The following is a 26,399-nucleotide window of genomic DNA, read 5'->3' as shown; positions in this document are numbered from 1 at the left end:
GAAAAAAATAAGTCATCACAAGGAAGTGGTCATAGCAGGCCAGATACACGCTCAACAGGCAGTGGTTCCGGCAGGAAGAGAGCCAATGAACTACGTTCCAATGGAGATGTAGTAGTAGTATTTATTTATTTAGCAATTTCGCTATTTTACAACATAAGAGTAAGAATTTACAATTACATTTCGGGTCTTAATTATAATTTTCTTTAACAAATTCAATCACGTTTCTTTTAAATATATAAATATTCGATTCAGTTTTAATTTCTAATGGTTAGGAATTAAAAAAGTTAGTTCCTTTATAAAATAAATTATTCTGTGCCGCATTTGTCATTAAAGGTGATCTCCTAAAATCATTATTATTTCTAAGCTGATATGGCTGTACATCGGCTACATAGCTATCTCAAAAGTTAGATATACTGGCAAATTATTTTTAATTTTAAAAATAAAACATGATACGTTCAATATAACGCGCTGATTTACAGACATCAATTTCAAAGTGTCAAGAAACGTTATAATCGGTGTGAGGACATTACATTTGAAAATAGTTCCGCCGGTGGCTGTGAAAGCAGTGCGCGCGCATCGAAGTATCCAGGAAAAGGTCGTGGCCCAGGTTGAGGCTACATATCCGGTCAATGAAGTTGAACAACTACGGAAGTTTCAGCGGGAGGATCTGGATTTAGCAGTAGTGATGCGAGGATTGGAGCTGAGGAAGCGACCGACCAGGAAGGAAGTGTCAGCGGAGAGTCCAATTGCAAAGGCATGCTGGGCACAATGGGGCAGTTTCAATTTGGCAACTAGTTGCGTGCATCGGATATGGAAGAGCGAAGGTGGCCGATGCTTCCGGAATCTAGTGGTTGTTCCGAAGGTAAGAGTTCCGGACATTCTTAGCCAGTTCCACAGAGGTGCAAAAGGGAAGCACCTGGTAATCAAGAAAACCCTCGATAGGATTACGAAGAGATTCTATTGTTGCTTTTTTGCATGGACAGAGGAATCGGCATAAATGCAGCGAAAAGGGTGCCCATGAGAAGAGACATGGCAGAAGCACTGTCCTGCAATGCATCGAGCCGAGAGGGTTTCCTGGAAGTCGATTTGGTGTTGTTGTACAAGCCGCAGCGGAAGTAAGGCTTCACCTCTAAGCCACGGCGTAACTGGGAAGGACGTATAAGGTTGTCAAACGGCTGAAAACTAGAAACAAGATAAATATGGTCCACTTGGAACGGCTTGCAGCGTTTGGAACAGCAATTGGGACGATCAGACTTAGGTGGAGGGCCTAACAAGCATTGTAAAGTGTTTGTTGTACAATAAAGTTAATTGTACTATAATTTGGTCATCTTGAGTGTTTATTTAACAATCCACTGATACGAACTGAAAGGATTTTGGGAAATCTGTCAAGTATTCAAGAACAATCGTGTCATCCCCACTGCTGCCATCTCTATTATGACTGTCATCGCTATTTCGAGTATTCATCGCTATTTCGAGTATTCATCTTGTTGACTTTACTTTGTATTCATCCATTCATTGTTAGTTTTCTGAGAAGTCAGTTTTTGCCACAATTGGTCACAAGTAAACGCTATCTTATAAACTCTGTAAAGTTATTTAAAATACGTCTATTAAATTAATAAACAAACAACGGTCATCTTGTCAAAAATCTGTCTTGGAGTGACAGATTACACTGTGGAACAAATTCAGGTTAGTAAAAGTTAGATCGATTCTGAGAGTGAGGGGTGAAAATAGAGGCTAAATTAGAAGACCCGTATCGCGGCGTTTGTTTATGTTAGTTCGAATTTTTTTTTTTATCGACCTTCGAACTTTGCAGTCAAATGCAACAAATTTCTTCCCCTTCCCCTTTTTCCTCGTCTTCCTCTTTTTTGTTTCCAACCACCGCACAGGTAGCGATTTTTATTTATTTCGTACAAGCGAACTAATATCAAAAATAAATATTCAGTTAAGACTCGAAACTCAGCCGAAGCTGACGTCTTTTTATTTTCGCTCGGTCGTGATAAAATTCGCTATTATTTTTTTGGAACTTATTTCATTTTGTGAGTGATTTAAGTTAGTTGCAACGGTTTCATAAAAATAACAAAAACAACATTGTATAATATATATTGTATTAAAAATGTCGGAACCAAAATGTAAAATGGACCATTTTTGTAATGTTTGTGGACGTTTCATAGCAAGCGGTGAAAAATGTGGCAATGCGAGTGATTGTTTTTGGGAAGCCTATAAACAATGGCCCGTAGTCATAGTCAAAATAAAGTCGACTTTAAAGTTAGTTGCAGCTTTTTGACATAATTTTCAATGGGATATCTGTCAAAAAAGCTGCAACTAACTTTAAAGTCGACTTTATTTTGACTATGACTACCGGCCAATATTTCTCGCAAGAGTTTATCACTGACGTAAACTATGCCCCTAAAAAAGCTTCCTTTAATTGCTATTCAAGTGTTATGCAATGGAAAAGTGAAAAGAAGAAGGCTATGCCTTTTGGTATACCAATGATGTGGTTAGACAACAGCCCGCATCAACAAGAAAATTGCTATGGATGTATCAACTACCATAAAACTTTGAATAGAAGGAAAGCAAAGAATAAAACAGTGCCAAGTATCCAATTACCATTACCGTACTCAGAATTCGTTGCAGTACCAACATACCGAAGTATTGATCTTCAAACAGATATCAGTACTACAACCGCCGCTGCTGTATCCATGCATTTCTTCTCAGAATACGACCCTGGAGAAGGTACATCCTATGAAACATCAAAGGATCCAATCCTAGTCACACAAAAGCAATTGGATGCAATTGTTGCAATTTTGTGTTTGACTCAGAAAAAATCAGAACAACTGGCTTCATTTTTGAAAGGAAATAATTTGCTGGCGATGGTACCAAAGTAACAGCATATCGAAAATGCCAAAAAGAGTTAGAAAAGTTCTTCAATGTGAATAATGCAAAAAATTTCGCTTATTGCAACGAAAAGTTAATGGAGACGATAGGGTTAACCTATAAAAAAGATGATTGGCGTTTATTCATCGATAGTTCACTAATCAGCTTAAAAGTTGTGCTTTTGCACAAGACGAATAGAATGCCTTCTGTTCCAATTGCGTATAGCACTGACACTAGTGAAAATTTTGATAATTTGAAGCACATTCTGGAAGTAGTCAAATATAACGAACACCAGTGGCGCATTTGCTGCGACCTCAAAATAGTTTCATTGATTACAGGCTTAACAGCATCTGGCCGTCCAAAATATCCGTGTTGATTGAGCGATTGGGATTCACGATACGGAGAAGGTATTAAAAGAAGAAAGCAGTACAAACAGCATAACTGGAATAGTCGCATTGGACGGAAATGGCCTAAAGACAATAGGCTACACGAAAGTCTTGTTTCTGAAATGAAAATTTTGTTGCCATTGCTCCACATTAAACTTGGCATTGCTAAAAATTTTTTGAAATATATCGCAAAAAGACCAGCAGTATTCAACCGCTTAAATGACATTTTCCCAAGACTAAGTAACGCCAAAATTGAGGAAGGGGTTGTTAATGGTCCCGACATACGGAAACTAATGAGTCGTCAAGATTTTGACCAAGTTCTGACAGACCGAGAATTAAATGCATGGCTCGCATTGAAAGCAGTCATTAAAGGACTTTTGGGGAAAGAACGCAAAGACAACTTCAGGCAATCTGTTGCAAACATGTTGGCAGGTTTCTATGAAATTGGGGTTAATATGTCGTACAAAATGCATCTCTTGCATCAGCATCTTGATAAACTCGCTCAACAGTTGCCAACTGAATCTGATGAGCAAGGCGAACGTTATCACCAAACTGCGCTTCCATTTGAAATAAGGTAACTATAGAGTGTGCATATTTTGAATTCCTAGATTTTTCTAATATCTTTGTCAAAGTGCACAATTTAAACATGTTAACTATTGAAAACTATTTTCGTTTCAGGTACAGAGGAAAGAAATCTCCGGATGCAATACTCGCTGAAATTTGTTGGTGGTATAAAAACACCTTTGAAGAAGAGGAAGACGAGGAAAAAGAGGAAGAAGGGGAAGACAAAGATGTAATTCCAGAATATCTGTTGGACGAAATTATCGACCTTTCTGATGATGATGATGATGACCAAGATATTAGAGAGAGCAGTGATGTTGATCCACAGCCGCCTGCTAAACGGCAACTGGCCAAATCATTAATTTAATTTATTTAATTTTTTTACTTATAACTTTTCATAACTTACATTTAAAAATTATATTTTTTTCCATATTTTTATAATTTCTTTTTCAATGTTTCTTCAAAACCAACACTGAAAAAATTGGTGCATAAGAAATGAGAAGTAAATTAATATTAAGCTGAAAAACGCAAGCGCTGTATTATGATTGTTTTCTTTTCAAATGAAATTTATTGAAGAAACTGAGAAGCATATTATAGATCAAACAGAAAGCAAAAAATACTTAGTTTTGTGGAAAATATGTTCAAAAAGCATGAAAAAAAAAATTTCCAACATTTTGCTTCATAAGCACTACAAAAATTTTCTAAATCACTTTTTTTTTTAATTTTAATTGTTGCACAGGTCTCTAGCAATAATTTGGCTTTAACAGATTGAAAAAATATCAATTAGTCGACGAGTTATAGCCAAAAACCATATAAACAATATGCTGAAAATCGGCATTTGACTGCAAAGTTCGAAGGTCGATTAAAAAAAAAATCGAACTAACATAAACAAACGCCGCGATACGGGTCTTCTAATTTAGCCTCTATTTTCACCCCTCACTCTCAGAACAGAAGAACTTTTGCTAACCTGAATTTGTTCCACAGTGTTATCAGAAGTGGTCATGAACCTAAACGACCTCACAGTAATGCAGTTTAAAAGTGTGCTGAAAAAGTTGGAGCAAAAGACGAGCGGAAACAAGGCGGAGCTAATTAGCAGATTACAGCAGCTGGACGAGGAGGTGGTAAGCCAAAATATTGAGGAAGTAATGACGACGCTAGGAGCTGCCCCCAGCGAAGGTGCTGGTCAAGAGAGGAGCGATGCATCAACGAGTAACGATTCGGAAGTCAGGAAGCAGTTGGAGGAACAGGTGAGTTGCCTGAGTGGCGCCGTAGAGCTATTGACGGCACAGCTGCAGACTCTTCGTTCATCGATGACGAACGCTCTGGTGACCACGATGGGCATGCAAAGTAGTTTTAGACAGAGCAGTTTGTCGTTGCACAATACTTTATCGTATAAGCAGTCAAAGATACAGCAAGCAGACACGCAGTCGCTGTCAAGTATATTACTTGCCGCACCATTGTATGGACAGTTGAATTCTATGACGTTGCCGCAGGCGCCGCCAACGTTTCCATTCTCTACAACGCCTTGGATAAACAATACAGCTTATGGTTCACAGCTGATTTCAACGCAAATATGTGCACCGTCGTCGACACAAACGCAATGGCCAACGTTTCAATTCTCTACAACGCCTTGGCTAAACAATACACCTTATGGTTCACAGCCGATTCCAACGCAAATATGTGTGCCGTCGTCGACGCAAACGCAGTGGCCAACGTTCTCACCGACGCAAGCGAACGTTTCACTTTATACGCAGCAGCAGACAACTCAAATGAATGTCACGTCATCATCACCGAGCAATGTAGAACCCATGCAGGGGAAAGTGTTCGGGTCGCAGCCGAATGATTTCACAACAAGCGTTCATCCAGTGTCGTTGCAAGAGACAATGTACGTGAGAGCAAGATACACACCTGGTGAAGTAGCAGCAGTATTGCCAGAGTTTTATCCATGGGACAGTGCATACTCGTTAATTCTGTTTATAGAAAGAATTGAGCAGCTGAGGAATTTGTATAATTGGGAGGATACCCTGCTCACTTTCGCTGTCCTCAGTAAACTTAAAGGTGTTTCTAAACAGTGGGCAGATGCGCAGCCAGTGTTTAAAACATTGAGTGAATTTGTAGGTCAGTTTTTAACCGATTTCCCTTACTTTAAAAATTCAGCTGATGTGCACATTCGGTTGATGAATACTAAGATGGTTAAAGGGGGGAGTGTTGTTGAATTTTACTACAAAGTTATTAGCGATGGGGCGAAGAGAGTTCATTGAAGATTGTGCGATAATTTGGTATGTAATAAATGGGTTGAATGATGAGGGATTGCACAAAACGTTGAGCGCAATGCATTTCTCGAAATGTGCTGATTTGTTGCAGTCGTTGATTAATATACACGCGAACAATGCGAGTCAATGTAAACAAAATGAATTTTTAAAGAAAGTTGGAAGGCCAATGGCGCAAAATAGCAACATGAATGATGTAAAACGTAACGCAACTGGTCCTATTTGCTTCAATATACAAAGAAAGGGGGCACATTTCGAGGAATTGCAGTAAGCCACGTAAAATAACTGAATTTAAGCAACGTGAAAGAACAAATCAAATTAGCAATAAGTCTGAGGGTGAAGTAGAGGAAGCTAACACACTAGTGAACAAAGTTTCTACGCGAAGTGTGTGCAAAGAGATTTGTAAAGGTATCACTTTAATAGGCAAGAAAGAAATACAGTGTAATGCGCTTATTGATTCTGGCAGTTGTAGGTCGTTGATCAAACCGTCAATTGCACTACGAATTGGGGAAAGTTTTGCTGCTTGCGAGGAAAAGTTGTTTGGAATTTCGGGTGGGGAAACCGTTTGTCGTGAAAAGTTAATAACAAAAATTAGGATTGATGAAGTGACCAGATTCGTTCAAATGTTAGTCGTGGAAGATGCAGCAATGGCATACGAAGCATTTGTAAGAATCGAATTGTTGTCTAAAGGCAAGGTTATCATTGAGGGTAATTCGTGTAAGATAAAGAGGACTGGTGACGAAGCGCTGGACATTGGAAATAATCTACCGCTAAGCGTCCAAGAGGGTCTTGTTGATTTCATTAATTTGTACGCATATTGTTTTGGGGAAAGGCTTCCTGAGTTAGGTAAATCAAAGCGATTTAAAATGGAAATAAAGGTCACTTCCGGTAAACCAATTGCAGCAACGCATTGTGGAGGAGATAGTTAATGAGCTGCTACAATTGGGAATAATACGAAAGTCGGATTCACTGTACGCATCACCCATTCTGTTGGTGCGCAAACAGAACGGAGAAGAGAGGTTATGTGTTGACTTCCGCGAGCTCAACGCTGTTACAGAAAAGTAACCATGGTTGATGCCTACAGTGGATGGAGTGTTAGCTACGCTTTCGGGGAAAAGGTTTTCCACCCCTTTAGATCTTATATCGGGTTATTATCAAATCGAGTTGAGTGAGGAGGCTAAACCGTTGGCAGCGTTTGTAACTCACAATGGACATTTTGAATTTAATAGAATGCCATTTGGGTTACGTAACGCTCCGTGCACTTTCCAGCGTATGAGGACGCAATTAGTCGCCTCGTTAAGTAAATTTGTTGTGAGCTACGTAGATGAGGTAATAATAGCGACACATAACGTAGAAATTTGTACTATTTCGATGAGTTTTTGAAAATTATTCGTGACGAGGGGTTAACTTTGAGAACTTCGAAATTTACGTTTATGAGAAGTCAGGTTACCTCTTAGGGCATGAGGTAGGTGCAGGTGTCCAAAGCCGAGTACTCAGCTGGAAGTTAGACGTTTTTTAGGTTTAACCGGATTTTTCCGTAAGTTTGTACCTGGGTACGCATTGACTGCTAAACTGCTGACGCAACTTACGAAGAAGGGCGCAGAATTTGATTGGGGTACAGAATGTGAAAAAGCTTTTAAGCATTTGATAAAGGCTATTAGTGAGGCGCCAGTGCTCACAATATACGACGTAGCTAAAAACCGTGAAATTTATACAGATGCGTCCAGCATGGGAATTGCTGCTATTCTTCTGCAGAGGAACCTGGGAACGGGTTAAAACGGGTTGCCTATTTTAGTCGAGCGTGTACGCCGAAAGAAGGGAACTATCATCCGTATGAATTGGAGGTTTTGGCGGTGGTTGAAGCGTGCGAACGGTTTACGATGTTCCTATTGGGTAAGAGGTTCACTATCGTCACTGACTGTCACTCCTATCCTATGATGCCCAGAGTGGCGCGGTGGTTTCTAAAGCTTTTAGAATATGATTTTGCGATTATGCACCGAGCTGGGGTGTCAATGGCCCATGTCGACGCAATCAGTCGTGCGCTAGTCGAGGGAACACCGATCGTAGAGGATGTTGCATGTAAGGTGTTGTCGATATCATATGTGATTGGGAACGATGCAGAGGCAAGATGAGAAACTTAAAAACATAGTGTATCTGCTGCAAGGCTCAATTCATTCAGATCAACGGAACAAAATCGTAGTTTAGGAAGAGCCTGCCTGAAACTATTCAAAAAAGCAAATAAGCAAATGGATGTATAGAATTGACAATAACAACCACGCTGTCGAGTTTAAATAGTGGCAAATCAGCTGCACTTGATAGTAGTTGGCTGAATAAGGAAGATGAATTAGCAACAAGAGTTTACGGGATGCACATAGCTCAGTGGTTAACGCTTCTGACTTTGAACATCGAACACGCAGGTTCGATCCCTGCTGAAGTCTAGAAAAAAGAAGTCTGATGAGGAGTAGGAATAGTGCTATAACTTCTACCGCTTAGACTTTGTTGCTTTTTCAATTTTTCCTAATAAACAATCGTGGTACAAAGCTCAATAAAAATATTAAAAATAAAATGTTAACAAGCCACAATAACATTGACAAAAAACCAAATCGTCGCTGAGTATGCACTGAAGGATCACCGACTGTTCTGGAAGAGTGAAAACGGGCGGTTACTTCTGGTCGTGCCAAAAGGGATGCGATGGGGAGTTGTCAGGTTCTGTCATGACGGTGTAGGACATCCCGGATTGGAGGGAACCATTAACTGCAACATTTCTGGTTTTCAAGTTTGAGAAACTTTGTGAAGGGCTATATCGGATCTTGCTTAGAGTGTTGGTATCACCGACAACCATTACGGAGGCAATGTGAATTGTATGGGATGGACACTCCGCCCATACCGTTCCATACACTGCACCTTGATCACCTGGGGCCGTTCCCGAAAAGCCGTCGTGGTTACGAATACGTTCTGGTGATTGTCGATGCTCTCACGAGATACTGCATCATAGTTCCCACCAGGTCAAAAAAAAACGAAGCCAGTCGTCGATCAGTTAACGCTTTACTTTGGACTATCGCAACGAATTGTTACCGATCGAGGGTCAGCATCCACCTCATCAGCGTTCGAAACATTTTCTGAGTCTCTTAACATCCAACACGTGAAGGTAGCAGTGCGCACTCCTCGCTCAAATGGCTTAGCGGAAGGCGTTAACCAAGCCGAGTTGGCGTCCTTGAAACCATCTACGAATGATTCTAAAGATTGGGATACCCATGTCCGCATGCTTCAGTGGACAATGAATACAAAGATCAACGCTAAAACGAAGGTCGCTCCAATGGATCTTTACGATTTCCCACTACGTGATTTGAGTGGAAATAAGCTCTTGGCGGCACTTAACGACAATGAGGATTTGCATATGAATGGTCGACGCAGCGAGGCCGTGTAAAATATTGAAGAAGCTCGCCAGAAATGGAAAACTAGATTCAATGCTAAACATCGCAAACCTGTTCCTTATAAAGGAGATTTGGTGCTTCTTGAAGCTCCACCCACAAGTACAGGCGAGTCAAGGAAGCTGCAGCCTAAATACAAGGGCCCGTACATGGTGAAGAAAGTTTTACGCTACGACCGGTATGTCATCGAGGATGTCGACGGAAGTCAGCGTACACAGCGACGTTACAGCACCATCGCCACACCAGACAAAGTGAAACCCTGGTGTGCTCTATTCCCAAAAATTTACGACGACTGTTACTCTGACGGCGATAGCGATGCAGAATAAATGACCCCACTGAGTTTCTGTCAGGAGAGGCCGAGCTGTCATCCACATCATTAGTGCCATCACTAGCAGCTGCCATCCCTATTATGACTGCCATCGCTATTTCGAGTATTCATCTGGTTGACTTTACTTTGTATTCATCCATTCATTGTTAGTTTTCTGAGAAGTCAGTTTTTGCCACAATTGGTCACAAGAAAACGCTATCTTATAAACTCTGTAAAGTTATTTAAAATACATCTATTAAATTAATAAACAAACAACGGTCATCTTTTCAAAAATCTGTCTTGGAGTGACAATCGTAAAATATGTATTTCAATGCACGGTATTCAAATGTAAACTATAATGGTTTTCCAGAAGACCTCAAAACTAAATTTTCAAGTTTTTATTCCGTATTTCATCACCAATTGGATATGCTAAAGCCTAAAATGCCAATAAAGCAATTCCGGTTGGGCTTGGTTAGCTAATATAATGAAATGTATATTATTTTAGGGATGGGTAATGGGGGGTTGAAATTCAATTTTTTCCGAGTTTCGAACATTGCCAAACCATTCGATTATTCGATACGAAAACTATTTAGTTCGAAATTTTTCGAATTTTCAAAAAAAAAGTTTACCGAATATTTAAAAGCTTGTTTGTAAAAATTATAACTCAAATCAAAAAAGAGATTCAGTTGAACTTGCATTAATGTGATTAATTACCCATATCGCTCCAAAATAAATACGAATAAAAAGTATTTTTTCTCAAATAAAAATTTCACAATCATCTAAATGTCGATCACCTGACATCAAAATTTGACAACAGTCTTTGACATGCACTGCGATATCTACATTTCTTCAGTTTTTATGATGTAACGAATACGCATTTGACCCAAATGAATAGCTGTTAGTTGAGGCAGTATTTGATGTCAGTAATTTTGACATAATGAAAACAAAGCATTATATATAGTTTTTAGATTATAAAGCATCTGATATCTTATTTAATTTTTATGAATTTATTGGTATAACTGGGAGGTGTGAATAAATACATCTCACCGTGAGTTAATACTTAAACACTTATCGAAGTTCCGATTGTTGCATTCTCTTATATATATTTTTAATTCATTCGATGCCTCCAAAATATCGATTTTTATATACGCTGGCTGTCGAAGATCGAAAATGAAATTCGTATTATGAGCTATGCAAAGCGTGTCGAAATTTTCGTTGAGTATCGAATTTTCTGTCGAACAGAATTTTGCTTTCGTTGGTGTATCGAAGTGTTAGAAAATTGTGAAAAATCTATTATTTTGCATTTGTATTCTTACTTTTTGGCGGCTAGACACTAACTTTAAACAATTTTTATTAATTTTATGCAGTTCTAACGTCGTGCATACTAAACACAAGCTCCAAAGGCTGGTTTTACTTATGAAAGAAAATCCCAATACTCTGTTGGCACGATCTCTGAGAACAAAATCATAAGAGCTGTTTACAGTTTTAATATATTTTAAATAGATTTGGATCACAAAATTTCTTAAATATATTGTATGTCAAAATATATTCGAAAGACTCTCTCAAACGTTTTCTGCTCCTGGCCAGTTTTCTAAGCTCTCATCCTCTGACAAATTGTTGTACCCAGAACTCCGTTGCACTAATTTTTACCACGTTTTTATAAACTCGCTTTCTTTTTTATTTCATTTTAATTTGCACAAATATACATACGTGCATATGTATAAGAACACTATTTAGTTTGCTCGATTTGTAAACAAAGTTTCTCCGCGGGGAAAATATACTGTTGTGAACAACCTAAACGAGCGAAATTCACAATAGCGCTATTCTTCATCGAATGAGCGTCATAATACCAAATGAAAATTCGTTCGATCAGCACTTTCGACTACAGTCAAAGATCGAATGCAACTCATAATAAGGGGCTATATGTAAAGCCGTCAGCCGACAGGTGTATGGACGGTCGTCACTCCTTTTGGCATGTCTTCCGTCCGCATGCACTGCCGGAAGTGCGGCTACACTCTCCAAGCGGGGGCGGCTGGAAACAGGCTATAGCTACGGTCATGTCTCTGGCTATAGTGCTGGCTAGTGGTAGTCGGGCGGAGAAAAGAAAACTCTCGGGGAGGAGAGGCTGATATTAGAGGACAGTCAGGGTGATGGGTCTGACTGGTCTCCACCATTGCTCGGATCGCCTTCTGAGCTGTCTCTCTTTCCCATAAATTACCCCAACTCCAAGGTGGAACAGCATATGCCGAAGGATGCATGGCCAGGGGGGTGCCTGGTTCCTAGTATGTGGACTCTGGATACCGGTCGTCCTCCAGTTTCAACCAGACTTGCCGTGGGATCGGGATTACTGCGGTGTACTCTTGCCATTTCCCGGTTACTCGTGGGAACCACATGCTAAAACAAAAAAATAAAAATCCAAATAATGAGCCAGATGGAGCTCCAATACCATCACTTCCGGACCAAGCCTGCACGGCTGAGGTCAGTCCGGCTAGGTCAGTGGCCAGTGGGCCGCCTATCGCTACCTCCGGCGGAGCCATTGGGCACGCAAATGGAGGCTCAGAGGTGTCTTCGGAAGCCACTGAACTTCCTAACTCCGCCTGTCTAACAGGAGCTCCGGAATTAGTAGCCGGACCTTTGTCGAACTCAGCTGCTGGAAGTCTGGTCACCGAAGTTTCTTCGGACTCAGAGACTAAGAGCACTGTTATCCTCGACGACGTCAGTGTATGCTCTGCTGCCTCAGGGCTAACCGAAGTCGGCACATTGGTGCAAGGAGTAACTCTAAACCCTACTTCTGGCTTCGTACTCTTCAACTCTCGAGAATGGAGAGTTTTTAAGCGAGCTCTAGACCGTGGCAAGTCTAGGGAGGAGGCTCTACAAATAGCCAAGAATATCTCAACTTCTGATGGGAAGCTGAAACGGATGCGCTCCGAGGATCAATCCCCTCTTGACGCTGTCCACAAAGCCTCGACAGGCTCATATGGGGCCAATGAAAGCTGCCTACAGTAAGGTGGCGAGTAGTGTCGAACTGGGCTTTATTCCCGTTGACCACGTCTACAAACCACTTGGATCTGAGGAACTGGCGCAGCTCCAAGAATCCATAATAGATGTCGTGATTGAGTGATCGGGCACTGATTTAAAGCCGGAGTTCGAGAGATGCGTCCCTCGAGCTGAGTGGCTTCTTATCACGCCGAGCATATCAAGGCCAAAAGTGGTCTTGATATTTCTCTCGTTCAGGATAGTTTCCCTCGGACACATGTCATTCGGGGCTACTTCGCTCACAGCAGCAAACGAAAAGGTTCTGGCCACCATTGCAGTCCAGAACGATCTCTCAACGGCGTGCTGGGAGGTTTCACGAAGACAGGTGCAGGAGAAGTTTCTGCACTTGGTCATCGTAATTGATCACGATTCGACGGTAAAGCTTACTGCGGCTAAAGGTAGGATCGCCTAAAGATATGGGCATGTTAAATTGCTGTTGTGAGCTAAAGAGCAGCAACCGAAAGAGGTGGAGGTCACAGAGCCTGCGAAGGAGGCTAGAGAAGCTGTTGCCCAGCTGAACCCGCATGATGACAGCTGGCACACGGCCATTACCGCAGAGGGAGCAGCCGGGGTCAAAGCTCCCGAATCAATTCCGCAGACGGACACCTGTGCTGGTAAGACACCTTCGGGACAAGGATCCAAATCACTGCCAAGCAACAGGCAAGCAATTTTGCTACCTGTTGCGTCAAAAGGGACTGGATCCATGGCCTCAAGTGTGACTCGACAGCCCACGTTGAATGCCGACATTGGGCGACAATAAGACGTGGCTTCCAAGCCAGTAAAAAACGCCACTACCGTGCGACCAACACGGACCGGTGATGCCAAGGAAAAGGGGTCCCGACGAGACAAAAAGGAGTGTATCGTTAAAGCGTCGCTTCAGCGGAAGCAATGAGCACCTACAGGCTAACCTACATCATGCCAAGGGGGCATCGGCCACAATTGATAGGTTAGCCAAAGAACGCAAATTCGCAATAGATCTGCTGCAAGAACCTTGGTTTAGCGGAAGCCAAGTAAGAGGACTGGGTAGTTCAGTTAGGTTAATCTACGACCGGATTGGGGTTACTCCCCGCGCCGCCATTTTGATTAACGACAACCTCAATAACACACCTATTACTCCTTTTATTTCCAGGGACCTTTCAGCGGCTATAGTCGAGGTGTCGACAGTGAGTGGTGTGCAGGAAATTTTCCCCGCATCCGCGTACTTTCCTGGTGACGTTCCCACTATACCACCATTGGAGGTGCAGCAGTTCGTCAAATTCTGTCGACGTACAAATCGCCAGTATATTATTGGTTGCGATGCGAATGCCCACCACACGGTGTGGGGCAGCTCCGATATCAACGAAAGGGTACCTTTTAGAATATCTTTTACAAAATAACATAGATTTTGCGAACAGAGGTTGCAAACCTACATTTATTACTGCCATCAGGGAGGAGGTACTAGATCTCACTCTCTGCAGCAGATAAATTTCTGATTGTATTTGTAATTGGCGTACTAGATTTCACTCTCTGCAGCAGATATATTTCCGATTATATTTGGAATTGGCAAGTCTCGGAAGAAGCCTCGCTCTCGGATCATCAACACATAGTCTTTGAGATCCCAGGGCGATCTGAGCTCTGAGGCTTGACTTTCCAGCCCAGCAAAACTGACTGGGCCTTTTTCAAAACCTTAGGGCAGACTCGTTGCTAACCACCATTGGCTCAATCTACGAGATGGAGGTCGCAGCGGATCTGCTTAACATAGTTCTTTTGGAATCCTTCCATCACAGTACAGTTACTTGTTCCACCTTGATGAAATGTAAGGTTCCCTGGTGGAACGGGGAACTGGATGCCAAGCGCAAAACTGTCAGGAAGCTTTTCAACAGGGCTAACAAGAAACATCAGTGGGAGGACTGTAAGGCCTGTCTCACTAACTATAACAAAATTATTTGGCGCTCGAAGAGGGATTCATTGGCGACGCGACATTGTGACATTGTGAGAAATGTGGAGGCGACAATAGAAACGTTGCCTGAAGCCTCGCGTCTGCATAAAATTTTATCAAAGGAGTCTTCCAATGAGATAGGCCTCCTAAGGAGGCAAGATGGCACCTTTACAAATAATAACAGGGAGACTCTTAAATCACCTACTTCAAGTGCATTTCCCAGGTTCCTTGGTGGAGCATGATCTGATGACCCCTGCCTTCTCGGAACACAGGTTCCCTAGAGTGAGAAGTCAAAGCAGATCTGGCTCCATCTTTGACAGGGACAAGGTACGGTGGGCGGTAGAGTCTTTTGAACCTTTCAAAGCAGCGGGTGGTGGTGGGATCTTCCCAGAAGTATTGAGGATATAATTGATCCCCTGATCTGTATATTTAGGGCAAGTTATTGCTGGGAATACATACCGTATGCTTGGAGGAAGGTGTCCGTTTTATTTATTCCGAAATCGGGCAACAGGCCCCTTGACTTAGCTAAATCATACAGATCTATTAGCCTAACTTCCTTCACTCTCAAAACTTTAGAGAGACTCTTATACCTCCATATTAGGGAGAGACTTAACACTTTCACTCCCTTACATCACACACAATTCGCGCATGTTAAAGAGAAATCAACGGATTCGGCCCTACAGTATTTGGTTAGTAGGATCAAAAGTGCCTTCGAGGCAAAGGAGATCGCTCTGTGTACCTTCTTGGACATCGAGGGGGCTTTCGATAATACTGCCTATGGATCTATCTCAAGGGCAAATAGGCTTAGACCCTACTACTGTTGGTTGAATCGACGCTATACTTCGTGAGCGTGAAATTACATCGTCCTTGGGCAATACTCAAGTGAAGATTGAAGCCGTGAGAGGCTGCCCACAGGGAGGGGTCCTTTCTCCCTTGCTTTGGTCACTTGTTGTGGATGACCTCTTAATCAGATTACATGGGTGTGGTTACGATGCACAGTGGTTCGGATAGCAGATCTAGCTGGACGAAAGTCATTTTTTGTTTGTTTTTAAAATACTTAGTGTTACTTGGAATATATTCCTGACAATACATTCAAATAGAAATTGCATTTATTAAAGTATTAACATATGAAAAGGTAAGTCAACGCCGCCTATTTCAGAACTCTATTTTAAAAGCTGAAATTTAACTTAAAAGACTGCTAATTGCACTCACAAATATTTGCATAATTGCAAATTGACTTTATAAACAAAAAATTACACTTATTCCGCTATAGATTCAGGGGTCATAACGCAATTTATGTCCACATTGGTATAAGCAAATTTATTGTTATGTGTTAAATCAGAAAAATACTTGGAGTTATAAAACCTTTGGTTATGTAAGAGTTAAAAAAATAGTACCTCGCGAATTTTCTGCTTTCTGAAATTAAAAAAATTATACAACAGGCATGCAAATCTTTAAGCGCTGTTATAAAATTTTTTCTGAAATTTATTTGTGCTTCTTGCTGTGATCTTAAATTTTAGTCATGGTAAATAAAATCTTAAGAAGTGAGTTGTTTGACATTTGGTGTTGCTGAAACTTCTAAAAGACAACAAGGTGTCCGTGATTATGTGATTAGTAAATTGAAAGAAATATCTGATGAAAATGCTCGTTCCGAAGTAAATAAAGTAAATTAAGTAAATGACTTTAGATTCGTAATCAGCAACCCAGAAAATCCCCAGATACCCAGTTACATAGAAATCTACCGATTTTTTTAAATTTTCGTTCGCCATATTGGATCCGCCATTTTGAATTTTTGGTAAATGACTTTGGATATGTAATCAGCGACCCAGAAAACCCCCAGATACCCAGTCCAGTTTCATAGAAATCTACCGATTTTTTTTAATTTTCGTCCGCCATATTGGATCCGCCATTTTGAATTTTTGATAAGTGACTTCAGATTCGTAATCAGCGACTCAAAAATCCCCTAGGTAAGAAGTGGTGTAAAGATCCATCAACGAGTATTTGTTTAAATAGCTTCGTCCAGCTAGATTTGCGATCCGAACCACTGTGCGATGTTGTCGGATACGCAGATGACCTTGCAATTACAGTTAGGGGAAGATTCGGTAGTACTGTCTCTGACGATACATGCGCAGCTCTTCGCGTACTCTCAAACTGGTGTGCCAATGAGGGCCTCAGCATAAATCCACGGAAGGCAGTTCTGGTACCGTTTACAAGGTGTAAACCGAATCTTGTTTCGGTCACTCTTGGAGGGACAGTGCTTGAATACACCGATGAGGTCAAATATCTAGGAATATCGTTAGATAAGAGAATAATAAGCTAATTGGAGCTCCCATCTTGACAGAACGGTTGCTAAAGCCACACGGGCCATGTGGGCCTGCAGAAGACTTTCTGGTAGGAAATGGGGCTTGAGCTCAACGCTAACTGAGTGGCTCTACCGTATGATCGTCCGTCCGAATGTGTCCTATGCATCCATAGCGTGGTGGCAGAAGACAATGCAAAAAACTGCCATACTTCGCCTTAAGAAATTGCAAAGTTTGGCATGTCTATCCGTCACTGGATCTATAAGAACGTGTTCAACTGCGGCTCTAGAGTCGCTCCTGGAATGGACTCCTCTCCATATTTTTATCCAGGAAACAGCAGCCACGAGGGAGCTGCAACTTCGACTATCTAACGACGGCTTCTTCGAAAAGAAGCTTCATGCAGGTATTCTTGGGAAGATACCAGGGCTGGAAATATGCGGAATCTCTTATTCCATGACTAAGTAGGTCTGCTTTGGCAGAAAATTGCAAGTGATAATCCCCGATCGCGAAGACGGTTCAAGGATGGCGGACAGATCGGGTGCATGCATCTTTGGACCTAGCACCAAACTTGCAATTCCCATCGGCAAATTGCCCACATTGTTTCAGGCTGAAATAGTCGCTATCTTAAACTGCGCAAAATTAAACCTTGAAAACGGTTTAAAGGGCGCTTTTTTAGTTATCTCTTCAGATAGCCAAGCAGCCATCAGGGCCCTTTCAAACAGGACTATCAAATCAAAGTTGGTTGGAGACTGCGTTGACACGCTACAAGTTTTGGCAGCTAAAAACACGGTTACACTGTGCTGGGTAGCAGGCCATTGCGGAATTGAAGGATCGGTAACTGCCTTTTCGGGACCTGAACCATTCTGTGGTCTCAGTTGGTCCTCTTCGAGAGCCATAATTACTGAGTGGGTACACTCGGAACGCAGTAAGTGCTGGGGAGCGGTGGGGGGCCCTTGACAGGCCAGGCTCTTCTTCGGCTACCCTTTTAACAGAAACGACATTGTCCTCCCAAATAGAAATGACATGAGGCTACTCTCTGGGTATCTGACTGGTCACAACCAATTGCGATCCCACTTGCACCGAATAGGTGCGATCACAGAGTAGGAATGCCGAGGCTGTGAAACTTCGGAGCATATTCTCTGTCACTGTCCGGCTTTGGCCAGACAAAGATTGATTTATTTTAGGATTCATTAAGGAAGCCGAAGGAATCTTGGCCACATTGGATTAGGGACTCCTTTAAAGAGACACAAAAGATCTTTTAGGTCGCGGTTTCTCTTGTTCTAGTACACCCGGAAGATTAACTAACTAACTAAGGTTATATGTAAATAATTTTAGGCGTGACTTTTTGTTTTTGGACCATAGTGCAGCGCTTGCTCCTCGACAGGCAATGGCAAACCTCCGAGTTTATTTCTCATAAAGCCATTTGTCCCTTCATTTATTTTATAACACACGCACACCACAAATTGGAAGAAAAGCTTGGCCAAACACTTAGCAAAAGTGTAAGCGCCAAATATTTTTTTAGTCCGGCTGACTGAGTTGAAAGTTGAGGAATAATTCTAAATTCTGTGTATGCTGAAAAATAAATTTCTTCCACCATACTAATCATAATCACGTTCTTTTTATTAAACTCACCGACAATAAGGCGCCGACACTCTCCTAACGACAACCATTGGGGTGCTGATCCACTTGTAGAAAGATGCGTAGCTAGATTTGAATCTTCGCTGTTTATGCGATAAGAACATTTATTACAATCCTGTGATCCAGCTAAAACATTAAGGAGCTTAAAATATTTCCAGAAGCTCACCAATTTTTCTTGAATAACAATTAACACATCCATTTCATAGTAGATATAATCAACATTGCCGTTTACAGCTTTTATAGGATTCTGAATTTGCTTGTTTGGAGCACTTAAAAAATGTATACCCACTGGCCTGGTACTTTGGGTACTACTATCTTTGGTTGTAATAACACAAGGGGCATCGAGTTGAGTTGAATTTAGTTCGCGAGATACGTGACTAGGCCTGTTATTTAATTTGAGTAATGTTGCCTCATCATAACTGTTGGTTGTTGATGATACAACAACAGTTTCACATTCTAGGTTGGATCCTTGAGTGCCTGTTTTTGTGATTGTTCGCGTGTTTTCTGACAAAACTAAAGGGGAAAGCACCGAAACCTCAAAATTAGAGTTTTTGCTTTGATTGCCTCGTTGCTCTGCGGATGTTGTTTGAATTTTTCGCACCGGCGCTGAAAACCCCGTATTTGAAGTTCTAAGGTTTTGCTGTTTTGTGGATGTATCGAGTGGTGACGGTGTGCTTCTAGATGTGATGATTCCTTTTTGAGCTAGCTTGTATTTGTTTTTATGCTCCTGATGGTTTTCCTTTCTAAATTTTGAAGTTCTTGTATTGGAAATTTCACTTTTGGACGATGAAACTATACTGTCCAATTCCACTGGGTTGACTTTGTCAGTCTTCGATTTCCTACTTGTGTTCTGAGTTGATCTTATAGTTTTTACCAGTAAAATTTTACGGTTTCGAAGCTGACGATGATTCTTAATTTTATGCCAAGGCGTAGCTAACGCTAACAATTTTCGCAAGCGCTCTTTCTTCTTTTGTCTTGAGAGCAACGTTAACTCACGTCGCTTCAACTGCATTCGTTTTTTATCATTTATTTCAACAACCTTATCGCTTTCCTCCAAATTTTGCTGGTGTTCAGCAAGGCTTCGTTTGTTTGATGTTTTTGATTGTTTTACTGCTTTAGTATTCAACATTATTTTCTCATCGAAAGTTTCCTTAACATCTTCTTTAGATCGGCAATTAGGTTTAGGTTGTGAGTACTGTCTGGGATCTGGATTATGTAGTGCTTGAACAATGCAAATGCTCGGTTTTATTTTACGTGACGCTTCCAAGTATTTTTTAAATTTATTATGTAACTGCATTTTAATGCAATCAGAATCTTCTAAACTTTTAGTAGTTCTGGCATTTTTAACCGACGAACATGTACTGTTTCGTGTTGGTGAAAACCTGCGCTCACGTTGAAAATTCAAATTACCTTTTTTTAATGTATTTGGTGTTGGATTGCTGCTCATTTCATCACCATCTACATCACTAATCGATGACCGCGGACAGGTTGAAGTATCATTTGAATTTACCTCGTTCGGCTTCAAATGTCGTAACAATGTTTGACGAATGGGCGCAGTACCAGGTTTGGTGCCAATGGAAGTAATTTTGCAAACAATCTTAATTTCTGGTTCCTTTTCAACCCATGCTTCACTTGCAATGACGCTATTAATTCTTTCTTCCTCCAAAGTAGAGCTGTGCTCCGTTAAAAGTCGCGACTTCTTTCCGCTGAAATAAAAAACGGATTTCTTAAACAAACAAAGTTTTATTTAAAAATTAAAAACAAAAAGGGTAAAGAAAAGAACAGTCGTCTCACTATTCACTATTAAGACTAAGAAAGCATTTCCAATTGGTAAAATAACTTAATGGAATATTCCCTCCTAAATTTCAAATCTGGCTCATCTTAAATCCACTGACCTTTCCACAAGATTTGATATTATCTCCTTTGGTTCGTCAACCTCTTCTACTGTCATCATTTCGTGTGGTGATGCCGGCACCGACCCAACTTCTTTGGTACAGCTTTTCGTTACACTAGGAATTTTCTCCTGTTTCACTTGTTGCTTCAAACGACGCACACGCAATGAGCGTCTAGCTAAATTGCACTTCGATAGCTCTGCCACTGCATGGGCTACTGCATTGGCGGTGGACATGCCAGTCAATCCCAAATAATTGCAAAACTCATGTTGTTGATGACAATTTGCAGAAGTAATAGTTTTGGAACTGGGGGAAAATTCACGACATGATCGATCAGCATTATGAGGAGGCACTGAAGTTATTTTCATTGCCATCTTACTGTTTTCAGATAGCATTTCATTTGCGTTATTGCTACTAAACTCAATGTTGTCTGGGAGTATGGCGGTTAAGGTGGCCGGCATTGGTAACGGTAATAGCGTGGGCGATGCGATTGGAAGATATTTTTGCGGTACTGTGGGCGTTTTAAATAGCTGACGTTTTTTTTCGTGCAAGTGTTTGCTTTTATTTCGTATAGCAAAATCAAAACGCATCTGAATAAGTCCTCCCTTATTCGTTTCTTTCCTTTGGTTGATTTTGTCTATATATCTGTTGAGACGGCATAACTTGAGGATGGAATTTTCTTCAGCTGAAGTCCGCGATAATTTAGATGCAAGCCCCTGATGTCTTACTATCGCAGATGGCGAATGGCAACATTTTTTTTCATCTGCTCTTTCACAGGAAGCCAATTTATCAGTATTTTCGGATTCTTCATTGTCTAGCTTCTGGCTGAGAAGCTTATGTGGTGCTGAATTAAATAATTGCTTCGAAACCGAATTGACCAACAAATCATTTTCAGAAGAAGATGTAAAAGTTGGCGTTGTGCTGCCCTTTCTTTTAAAATTATCACACTGTTGTGGTTTTTTGGTTTCATACTCCAGAGCTGCGCGCCTCCGCCGTTGGGCTGATAAGCTTGCAACACTAGTAGTTGGAGTTTTTTCATTGAAAATAGATCCTGCATTGATATTAGGTAGGACTTCATTTCGAAATACATTAAAATTATATAGATGTTTTGAAAATTTCCCTTCTATATTTCTTTTAGCATGTACAACTTTTTTCTTCAACTCCTCATGTTCTTTGAAAAGTTCATCGAAACTACCTACATCCTCTACATCACTAAGATCTAAATCGCATTTCCAAGCGTTAATTTTTTCATCCAATGACATCTGGGGTTTTTGTGCTATTAATAATGCTAAATTTTGCTCAAAAGTATCGGCAGATATAGTATTTTTTTGAAGAATGGTTCTCGAATGCGTATTCGAAGGTGTACTGACTGGAAAGTCACTGGTGGTTTCAGTGGAACATTTGTTATTATGACTAGTACTAATGAATGTTTGTTGATTTAAATGCAAACGCAGTTGATTTTTAGAGTTGATTTTTTGCCTTTTATATTCTTTAGAACTAGTAGTGGATTTTGAGTAGACTTCTATTTGATCCATTGGTATTTGAAAAGGAATATCTGAAAAAAACGTTAAATCAATAATGTAAACTGTAATAAATAAAAGAGAAAAATATATATATATCTTATATCTATATTAATGAAAATGTTGTGTTCGTATGTCACGGTCGTCAAAACTCGAGAACGGCTGAACCGATTTAAATAATTTTTTTTTATATTGTTCGGTATAATACCAGAACCAATGATATCGCAAAAAATTTGAAAAATTTTAAACCCAATTATATTGATAAAATAAATAAATTATTACAATATGGCTATTAAATTAAAGAGGTTTAAGAAAGATAACTGCTGGAAATATTTTTGACGAGGGTTGCCACCTGTTTGAAAATTTAACTAAGTACATCGATAAAATAAATGATATATTACAATATGGGTATCAAATTAAAGAGGTTTAAGAAAGATTATAGTTGGAAGTATTTTTGAGGAGGGTTGCCACCTATTTAAAAATTTTAACTCAGTTAGACTGATAAAGTAAATGAAATATTGCTATGTGGGTTTCAAACTAAAGAGTTTTAAGAAGGCTTACAGTCGTAAATATTTTAAAGAAGGGTTGCCAACTGTTAAAAAATTTAGCGCAATTTAATTGATAAACTAAATGATATATTACAATATAGATATTAAATTTAAGAGGTTTAAGAAAGAGAACTGCTGGAAATATTTTTGAGTAAAATTGCCACATCTTTGTAAATTCTGACTTAGTTATTTTGATAAAGTAAATGAAATGCGGTAATTTGTGTATCAAACTCTAGATTTTTGAGAAGGCTTACTGCCGAAAATATGTTTGAGGAGGGTTGCCACCTGTTTGAGAATTTAACTCAATTTAAATGAATAGGTATCAAATTAAAGAGGTTTAAGAAAGAAGTCCTTTGGAAATACTTTTGAGGAGGGTTGCCACCTATTTGAAAATTTTAACTCAGTTAAATTGATTAAACAAATGAAATATTGCAACGTGGGTAGCAAACTAAAGAGTTTTTAAAGGACCTACAGTAGAAAATATGTTTTAGGAGGGTTGCCACCTGTTTGAAAATTTAATTCAATTAAATTGGTTAAACAAATGAAATATTGCAATGTGGGTATCAAACTAAAGAGTTTTAAGAAGACAATCGAAAATATGTTTAAGGTGCAATATGGGTGGTAACGAAAGGTATTTGAAAAATCTTGATTAGGAAAAATTTTTAATAGCATTATCACCTATCTAAAAGTAAAGACTAAAAATATTGAAATTAAAAGAAATATTACATAACTGGTTCCAACCGAAAAATGTTTGGGAAAGCTTTACTATACACATTTTTTAAATCTTTCCACTAATCCAAAATTCGAACAGTTTAAATAAATATGGAATTTACAACATCTTATCAAACGAGAAGATCATATTATCAACGATGAGCTGGTACACAAATTACTTGATATAAAAAATTAATAAACAAGTAATTTTTAAGCAAAAAACACACCGGCTCCAATTCTTATATAAAAATTTAATAGTTCCGTTAATTTTTTCATGAACCAATGACCAGGTCTAAACCAAATTAGTATGGGATCACCTGGAAATCGGTTGACGTGGTCCAAAGTTATGCGGTAGCATACATAAAAAAAAAATATTCCGACGAATTGATAACCTTCTCCTTGTTTTGAAGTCGGTTAAAAACTATTGAAACAAATAACAAAATGATAAAAGAGTAACGAAAACAAAAAACTATCCCATGAAAGCTATTTAAAAATACTTAATGAACACTTAAAATTGTTGGCACCATTCCCTAGCAACATAAATCAGTTAACTTTTAATCGTAAACAATTTCGTTTGGGGTCGCCATAGCCTACTACGTACGTGCGAGTAAAGAAATTTTGAATAACATGAGATAATATTATTATGATTACGATTATCACTACTATTATGAACTCCTATTCCCGATCAAAGATTCCCAAATTAAAGCGAAAGCAGAAGAGCATTTACGATAGCATGCTGCAAATGTTAATATAATAAGAGCTGCGGAACTGAACCGCTCAGGAACAATTTACTACAAGAGCGTGCAATTACTGGCTTATGCCGATGACATCCAAATCATCGGTAACAAAAATCCTGAAGTCTGTTCTGCCTTTTCCAAGCTGGATAAGGAAGCAAAGCGAATGGACATGGTGGCAAACGAGGACACGACGGAGTAGTATCTCCTGTCATAAAATAAACAGTCAGCGCATTCGCGCCTTGGCACCCACGTCAGGCCTCTACACGTTGGCAACGGGAAGTGCCGTAGACGATGGAACGATGAGTTGTATGAGCTTTACATAGTGCCATGTCGTTAGAATAGGAACCGACGTTCCAGTTCTGAAAGGATCTAACTCGCGATCCGCTGGTGGTAGCAGAGAGAGATGCCCCAATGCTATGGAGAGACCAAGTGGGAAAGGCACATGGCATTTCCAATTAGTGTCAGTTGGCACAGAGAGAAACAACTGGCCTGCTTTGTCGAACTCGGCGAAATTCGCTTATGCGGTTAACAGCGCCAAATAAGAAGATGCAAATGATAAATTACAGAGTTGGGGGACCTTCCTCTTGGATGCGCCAGGAGGAACTAGGAAAACATTCCTTATCAGATGAATTCTGGCAACGGTTCGATCAAAAATTATATTACCTTACTATTTCAATTTAAAGATTGCATTCGGCATTCGCTATCAATAATGCTCAAGGTGAACGTTTGGAAAAATGTGGTTTAGATTTAGATGCGGATTGCTTCTCAGATGTTGCGTGTTCCCGTGTCGGCAAACCGGATATGGAAAACCGATAAATATTGTGTGCACACAAGTACTTATTACAAAATCAAACTTATATGAAACGTATGCTTTGTTTCGTTAATCGCTTAACAGCCATCTAACAAAAAAATGCCACAGCAAAGCGTGGCAGGGTACAGCTAGTATATATATATATATATATCAAAAATTTGGCGTTTGGTAAAGCAATTCTTTCTTCTACCTTGATGACTTCGATATTAACTCATTGCCTTTTACATACATTTTATTTTATAATACACAGGTCAGTCATCGACTAGCATTTGAATTTTAATTTCTATGTAGAATAATTTTTGGTATGCAGTTTTATAGCTTATTAAATTTTAGTTTAATAAAGAGCAAAAAATTCACATTGATTTTTGATAATTTATTTGCTGACGGTGTTATGCACTCTTTTCCATATAAAAAATTACTTTGCATGGAAGAAACTGCGTGATACCGTCAGAAACAAAAATATCAAAAATCAACGAGATTTTTTAGCAACATCTAAGTTGCACTTTATTATACTAGAATTTAATAAGCTATAAAACTGCATACCAACAATTATTTTAGAAATTAAAATTAAAATGCTTGGAATTGGGATGAAAAGTTTGTGGTTTTTTATAATTTTTGTACGAAGTCTTAAATTTAGATTTATGTGGTATTTGTTAGATAAAGAGCTATACTTTTATATAAAAATAATTGATGTTTGGACTAACTACCCAAATATTACGTTCCGCCTTAATGCGCCGTGCTATGTTTTTGTTAGCTACGCACACAGATAAAGGATCCGACTTACATCCTGCCGTTAGTTAGTTAATGTATCCCGCTGTAAGGTAACTAAGTTAGGGGAAACTTGACAAAAGTTCACCGTACGGTGGTTTGAGATGACAACTAACTACTTCACTTCTTGGAAGACAGCCATCTTAAAAACAGCAAAAGAAAAGTAGATAAAAATGTTAAATGTTAATTGTTAGATAAAGAGCTATACTTTTATATAAAAATAATAAACCTTAAAAGAAGCAAAAGAAAAGTAGTCAAAACTGGTAAAAATCTTGATGTGCTAATTTTTGTCGCAGGGTGTAGGCAAAAATTGCATTAATTAATAAAAATTTCCCCGCGGTTTTTAATTTTAGAAACAATAAGTTTTGTCTCGCTGGCAGTCCCAAAGCATGAAAGAAACGCATATTAAATACAATCAACGACTACCCGGAAATCACAACTCTTAATATCACTCTCCCTACGCGGCCGCTGTAGTGGTTAGTTCTACCACTCCGCAGGGCCTGGGTTCAAGCCGTGGTCAAAGCAGCATCGCAAAAAAAAGTAAAAAAAAAGTTTTTTTCTTAACAACATTCGCCTCTCGGCAGCCAATGGCAACCTCCGACTGCATTTCTGCTATGGAAAATAGCTCCTCATAAAAATACAATCGCCGTTCGGAGTCGGTGTTAAACTGTAGGTCCCTCCTCTTTGAGTG

At 39.7% G+C, this 26,399-nt stretch overlaps 1 protein-coding gene across 1 annotated transcript in view; it reads right to left on the bottom strand.

Annotated features, from left to right (window-relative positions):
* The window catches only part of LOC118735149, a 208,567-nt gene extending 182,722 nt beyond the window's left edge, over window positions 1–25,845 (bottom strand). Inside the window, exons 1-3 of the mRNA XM_036464783.1 lie at window positions 25,648–25,845; window positions 20,617–22,168; window positions 18,716–20,427 (exon numbers count right to left, since the gene is read on the bottom strand). Of these exons, the coding sequence (XP_036320676.1) occupies window positions 18,716–20,427; window positions 20,617–22,148 (3,244 nt within the window). The 5' untranslated portion in view covers window positions 22,149–22,168; window positions 25,648–25,845. The remainder of the gene's footprint in view (window positions 1–18,715; window positions 20,428–20,616; window positions 22,169–25,647) is intronic.
* Between the last annotated feature and the right edge of the window lie 554 nt (window positions 25,846–26,399).

This window comes from Rhagoletis pomonella, unplaced genomic scaffold (genome assembly GCF_013731165.1).
Source record: "Rhagoletis pomonella isolate Grant_MI unplaced genomic scaffold, Rhpom_1.0 Rhpom_scaffold_00003, whole genome shotgun sequence".
Classification (NCBI taxonomy): Eukaryota; Metazoa; Arthropoda; class Insecta; order Diptera; family Tephritidae; genus Rhagoletis; species Rhagoletis pomonella.
Note: the sequence above shows the minus strand (reverse complement) of the source record. Positions and strands in the feature narration are given on the sequence as shown.